This window comes from Somniosus microcephalus, chromosome 17 (genome assembly GCF_052327205.1).
Source record: "Somniosus microcephalus isolate GS21.2 chromosome 17, FLI_Smic_1.0, whole genome shotgun sequence".
Lineage (NCBI taxonomy): Eukaryota > Metazoa > Chordata > Chondrichthyes > Squaliformes > Somniosidae > Somniosus > Somniosus microcephalus.
The window spans coordinates 84,726,952-84,734,043 of NC_141003.1; the positions used below are offsets into that span (position 1 = coordinate 84,726,952).

At 43.8% G+C, this 7,092-nt stretch overlaps 1 protein-coding gene across 1 annotated transcript in view; it reads left to right on the forward strand.

Moving 5' to 3' along the window:
• The window catches only part of dhtkd1 (dehydrogenase E1 and transketolase domain containing 1), an 89,734-nt gene extending 82,918 nt beyond the window's left edge, over nt 1-6,816 (forward strand). Inside the window, exon 17 of the mRNA XM_086010781.1 lies at nt 3,852-6,816. Coding sequence (XP_085866907.1) covers nt 3,852-3,953 — 102 coding nt within the window. The 3' untranslated portion in view covers nt 3,954-6,816. The remainder of the gene's footprint in view (nt 1-3,851) is intronic.
• The last annotated feature ends 276 nt before the right edge of the window (nt 6,817-7,092 follow it).

The window sequence follows — 7,092 nt, forward strand, 5'->3', positions numbered from 1 at the left end:
TTCCCCTCCAAGTCACACACCATCCTGACTTGGATATATATCGGCCGATCCTTCAACGTCGCTGGGTCAAAATCCTGGAACTCCCTCCCTAACAGCACTGTGGGAGCACCTTCACCACACGGACTGCAGCGGTTCAAGAAGGCGGCTCACCACCACCTTCTCGAGGGCAATTAGGGATGGGCAATAAATGCTGGCCTTGCCAGCGATGCCCACATCCCATAAACAAAAACATGAGTGTGAGATAAAATACAGTTGGCAGAGTTTTGGGTAAATTGGAGTGTTTGGAAGGTGGGGCATGGGAAGCTCGCAAGGAGAACATAGAAGATAGGAGCAGGAGTAGGCCATTCGGCCCCTCGAGCCTGTTCCGCCATTTAATGAGATCATGGCTGATCATCCAAATTCAGCACCCTGTCCCTGCCTTCTCCCCATATCCCTTGATCCCTTTAGCCTTAAGAAATATATCCAACTCCTTCTTGAATATATTTAATGAATTGGCCTCAACTGCCTTGTGTGGTGGAGAACATTGGAGAAACAGAGCATGGAGGTGATCATGAGGGTTTCGGCAGCAGTGGAAGTGATGTCAGGGTAGAGGTGGGTGAAGTTGGAAATAGGTGGTCTTGGTGATGGGTCGATATGGGATCTGGAACTCGGCTCAAAATCAGACAATGAGATTGCATTCAGCAGTCACGGAGGGGAGATGGAATCGCGACTCGTGTGCAAATCTTTTGGCAGGAACAGGGTAGTTTTAGTCTTGCCATTCTTAAGTTAGAATAAGTTCTGGCTCAGCCATGATTTAATGTCCAATAAGCAGTCAGACGGCACAGTGATGGTCATGGATTTGAGTTAATGACGGTGAATTATAGCTGGGTGTCCTCAGTGTACATGTGGAAGCTGATCCCCGCCAACTGCGATATTGCTGGGGAGTAAAAGGTAGATGGGGGACAGGCGGAGGCCAACGATCGCAAAAATATAGATAATCCACATTTTTAATCCAGGAGAGTGCAAGCTAGGGTTGCAAAATTCCGGGAATTTTTAAGAGGAAACTTTCCATGAGACTTTTTGGGAATTTATGGGAATTTTTTACGGGAATTTTGAGTTTTTTTGCACACTGATGGTTTTTGTCTCTGACCCTTTGTCTATTTTGATGACAAAGATAGTATTACTGTTCCATACAAATAAAAACAGGCTTTCAAAACTTTATTTAGGTTATAATTTTGAACTTTATTGTACCCCCACAAAAAAGACCCATCTAAAATAAAATAAAAAGAGCGTCAGCTTATTTAGCCTGTAATTTGTCCTTATTTTGTCCCTTTGAGTCTTCTATTCACGAGTCTTCTGAGTCTTCTACTCATCATTGCTCCTCCTGATTCTCTGGCTCTGACGTGTCCATTTCCTCCTCTGTGTCACTGTCTAGCTGTGTGGTGGACACTTCTGTATCTGGCTCAATGAGTTGTAGGTTCGCCCGGATAGCCACCAGTTTCTCCACTCTCCTGTTAGTCAACCTTTGTATGCATATTCCCAAAAAGTGACCAGTTTCGTTCAGAGGCCGCTGATGAAGGTGGGATTTGGAGTATCACCGATGCAATGGGTGACAGGGCCTCAGATGCACAAAGTCCCTTCCACCAGGTATGTGCACTGATATGCTTGCATGATTCCCATCACCATTCCAAAGACCTTGCTTGGTAGAGAACTTTGCCAGACTTCCCAGAACTTTGCCCACGTTCAGATTGAGGTGGCAGGAGAGGGTAGAAATCACACTCTAAGCACTGTTGATCTGTTCTCCAGAAAGTATTGGTCTCCCAACATGCTTTGGGTCCAGCATGTATGCTGCAGCATGAATCGGTTTGACACTAAATTCCTGACGCGTCTGTATGAATTGAACAATTGCCTTCTCCTCTGCTTTGAGCAGCAGGGATGTGGGTAGGGCAATGCTGATTTGTTCTTTTAAATCAGCAAAAAGCCTGAGAACATCTGACAAGACAGCGTCATCTCCTTCAATCTGAGCAATTGCAGATGCTACTGGTGAGAGTAGTTTAAGGCTGCTAACCACTCTCTCCCAAAACACATCATCCAGCAGTATTTTCTTGATGGTGGTTTCCATATCCCCAGACTGGGATATTGCCATTTCTTGCAGCGACTCCTTACCCTCCAGAAGGCTGTTGTACATTATGACAACGCCACCCCATCTAGTGTTGCTGGGCAGCTTCAGTGTGGTGTTCTTGTTCTTTGTTGTTTGCTTGGAGTTGTAGGTTGCTGCAACTACCTGTTTTCCCCTGACATACTTAACAACTTGTTTGGCTCTCTTGTACAGTGTTTCCATGGCTCTCAATCCCATGATGTTCTTGAGGAGCAGGTTGAGCCCATGAGCTGCGCACCCAATAGACGTAATATGAGGGTAGGCCTCCTCCACTTGAGCCCAAGCAGCCTTCATATTTGCAGCATTGTCAGTAACTACTGCAAAGACCTTTTGTGATCCAAGATTGTTGATGACCACTTTCAGCTCATCAGCAATGTATGTGCCTGTGTGTCTGTTGTCCTTCGTGTCTGTTGAAGAACACTGGGAGAGGAGTGGAGACGATGTAGTTTATGATGCCCTCCCCTCGTACATTTGACCACCCATCTGAGATAACTGCAACACAGTCTGCCATCTCTATCGTTTCTTTGAGCTTTCCTTGGACTCTGTTATAACTCGGCCTCCAGCAAATAAGTAGACAAAGCATGTCTGGTGGGTGGACAGTATGCAGGGCGAATAACATTGAAAAATCTCTTCCAGTACACATTGGCTGTGAACATGAGGGGTGAGCTTGTCGCATATACAGCTCGAGCAAGGCACTCATCTGCATTCTTCTGGCTATGGTTATCCATTGTATCAAAGAACCTTCCAAATGGGCCAGGAGTTGCTGATAATAAGGAGCCTGATGCTGAATGTGAACCATCATCTTCTTGAATGGAAGCAGAGGAACTCTGAGCTGACTGCTGTGAGCTTTGTGTGAAGTTGTTGCATTTGGATAAATGCTGCTGCATCTTTGTGGCATTCTTTACATATGGCTTTGTACAATGTTTGCACATGTACACAGTCTTTCCATCTTTAATGCCTGGGGTAAAATGCTTCCACACATCCGAAGGTAAACGTGGCATTGTTCTATGCAGAGAAATAAAGGGCATTCGTCTGTGTCGAACTGCGGTCGATCAGCACGATTGCAACAGGGTGAGTAAATTTTTCCTGATGCTCCATGTGATGGAAGCATGGCCTGTGCACGCACGACACTACATCACCAATAGAGGGAGCTAATCGCTCATCCACTCATCCAACCAATCAGGACACACTTGTTCACAGTCACACACAAAACTTGTAATTATTAAAACAAGCCAAGTAAGAAGATAAACATATATTGATTAAGAAATTCCTTAATAATTAAGATTCCAACTCTGTTAGTAATTTTACGAGAGGACCTGTGGAAAAAAAATGAAAGAAATACAAAAAAAATTATGCTAGCATGTGCTTTTTTGGGCAAAATTCCCAAGCTAAACTTCCCGTGGAAAATTACCGGAAACTTTCCACCCCTTTCGCAACCCTAGTGCAAGCCAATGCAGGGCAGAACAAGATACAGACTTCATTAGTGACTTAATTACCAAGTCAAAATATTTGTCTGCCAGTGATGGCGAATTGCTTGATGTAGTTAGATGCAGTTTCTATTTTGGCCACTTAAACTTGCTGGCATTTTTCTAGCCCGGTCCACTTGGTATTTTCCCACAATTTATTATTTGTTACAATATTGCCTCTCACTGTTCCTAATTCATTGCAAAAAAAAAAATCATTAACTCTTCCAATTTTTTGTATTTGCCTCTAGTTGAAGTTGGTAAGCAGGCCATCTCTTCCGGTACCTGCAGTTGGCATCGGGACTTTACATCAGGAACAAAATCAAGACATCCTCACCCGAACCTTCTCCTAAAAGGAATTTGGAAAACCTGTGTGTGCTCTACTGTGCCTGACTGTTGGAGAAGACCCACAACATATTTGTTGTTATAATTCAACAAAACTGTTTTCCAAAACATTTTTTTTACTTTTCTGCTTTGAAAGGCCTTTGATCTAGTTCTCACCAAATCATGGAAAGTATTCCAACCTACTGTAGTTAAAATAAGAATTAAAACACCGAGTCATTTTTGAGATCTAGGTATGTAAAATGAACTAGACTTTTGTAAACAAATACCCCCCCGGCATGATGTATAGATATTCTCAAGTTCCAAAAGCACGTTTATGCTTATCTTGTCAGACTGAATGGCTATTGCAGTACAGGGTACTACAATTCATGGGTTCGAAGGAGTTTTAAATTCCTCCACTTAGCGATCCCTCACAATGTGACACTATTCTAATCCTACAAATCAACCAGGCACACTGTGCAGAAAATTCCACGCACACACCAGGCTGGATTTTCATTGGGCCGTGGAGGCGGGATTGGAGGCGTGCGGGGGGCTAAAATCGCGAAATCGGGGTCCTGACCCCGTCCCGCCCCAACCCGCCTCCATGCCAGTTTCAAAGGAGGCGGGTACCCGCCCCGCACTGGGAGCCCCCTCCCTGAGGCGGGAAGGGGATTAGTGCCAATTAACTGCCTGTTAACAGGTAGATAACAGGCAGTTTTTAGCCTAATCCCTATTTTCATTGTTGAAATGTGGGATTCCAGACAGCTCCAAACCACGCCAAGTTAGCGAGGCGGGCCATCGGGATGAAGGGCTTGGAGGGGTCGAGATGTCCGGTGTTCAGGTGAGTGATGGGTGCAGAGGTAAGTGTGTTTGGTGTGTGTAAAGTGTTTAAAGAAGTTCTACTAAACTTTACTTACTTTTACAGCCTTCCTTCCTTCAGGTCTCGGGAGTCCCTCATCTCACTGGCACAGAAAGCAGAATGGCCACCAGCTGTCAAAATCTGCAGCCTCTGCTTTCTGTTCCGGGGAGATCTCTAAATCATCCTGAGAGGAACAAATTAACCTGGAGTACAGATTCAGTGTTTGACAGCTTCAAACAGCTGTCAAACGCTGATATTTCATCTGTCAAAAGGTCTTGACAGATGAAATTTCAATCTGTGACGTCACCTGTTGCCAGGTGGCCCTTAATTGGCCTGCTGAGCCCACTGGGCTGGCTCAACAAGGTCAATCAAGTCTAAATCCCGTGGGTTGGCTAGAACTCGATGGAGGCGGGACTACAACCCCAAAAGTTGTAGTCCCGCCTCCTCAATGAAAATCCAGCCCACCATGTCAAATGTTAGTAAGGAGTATAATGTAAATCGGACATTTCAAAGAGCAGCGTCTTCTAGTTATGTGCTTACTACTATCATGCTACTGGCACTGAATGTCGCAACTTGACCCACAGGTGAAGTAGATAAGTTGATGCTGCCACTGCCGCCAAACAAGGGCGTTTTCTGTTTTGTAATTTGAACAGAATTGGACTTCTTGTTGGGGGCTGCTATGTTTTGTGACTGCTGCTGGGTTGAGCGGTTCAGCTTGCTCGTACAGAGGAGTGAAGTGGTTTCATCACACAGGCTTCAAATGGTTCTTCCTCGGCAATTTGGTCAAAGTGCAACAGCCCGATACAGTGCAACATAAGTACACCATGAACCGCCAACTCCATCACAGGCACAGCTTCTCATGCTTTCAGATACTGGGTCCTTTGCTCTAATGGGCATACACTGCCCCTTCAACCACCGTCTGCCCCACCTGTGACAGAGACTCTAGGTCCCGCATTGGACTCATCAGTCACCTGCAAACTCATTTTTAATGTGGAAGCAAGTCATCCTCGGTTCCGAGGGACTGCCGAAGAAGAAGACACCTGCCCAATTCACAGAATCGAAATACCTGAATTGTACAGCATCATTTGAGTGTGGATTCCCAACTTTCAACTTCTGCATACCAGGAACAGACTAGCTACCCGGGGGCATTTTTGAATTTAAATACAAAAGGGAAGCAATGCAAAGATACCATGAAAAACCCCCCCCCAACTTATTGGCCCTCATGCTGCCATCATTAAATCATTCACAGCTTGCCCACCCACATTCTTTCAGCTAGTAGGGGAGGTTGGCTGTAATGTTAAGTGATTCATGCTCATTGACAGACAGGACAGGGAATCGAGGAAAGAACTGCAAACAATTGGAATACACAGCAGGTCCATCAGCATCTGCAAAGCAGAAGGGTAATTAACATTTCAGATGGAGACACAATCAGAATGGAGCTGTGCTAGAAAAGTGCGCCTGTCTCTTCACTTTACACATCAAGGCAAATCTGCAGTGATTTTTTTCCCCAGCATTTTCTGTTTTTATACCAGAATTCTATACAAGACCCATGTTTAAATGCCACAGCCAAGTTTAATCCATGATCTGAGTACAGAAAGGCAATCCAGCTTTGAAGCTTAGTCTGTTCTGTGTATGGAATATGCTCCTTCACAGATGGTTCAACACTATAATGGGTCGTTTATTTTCACTGTAAAACCAGATTTAATATAATTGTAAATGTATTAGATTGTTGAAAATTAAATTATAATAAGGGAGGTGTATGTTTAAATTACAACACAATTGAAAGACTTATGTTTGTAAACCTTAGGACATATATGGTACTTCTATAATTCACAAACATTTGCTTACTTCTTTTAAGATTTAATTTATGTAACTACAGCATGTTTTCTGATGTTGGCAGATCTAAATCATTTAAATAACAAGTCGCCTCATTATGATTGCTGAAGACCTTTTTTCCCCCTCATGGATTTATTTACTTTTATTGATGAACAAAAGTGTGGAGGTGAGATTAGCAAAGTAAAGACGATTACAGGGCACTCTTAAGAATTGTTGTTTTTCTATCAAATCTGAATATTTACTGTGTATCTTGCTACCAGCCATAGGTTGTGTCTTTAGTGGTACCAGTTGGTGGAACCGGTCACTTGGTAGGGAATGCACGTTATTTATATCTGGTCATGTACTTTTCCCCTTTCAGTGCAGACCACCTCATGTTTAAATAGCTTTAATGTAAATGCTTCTGTCATATTGTAAGACTTCAGGAAGATGAAAATCTAAATAAGAACATAAGAATCAGGAGTAGGCCATTTGGCCCC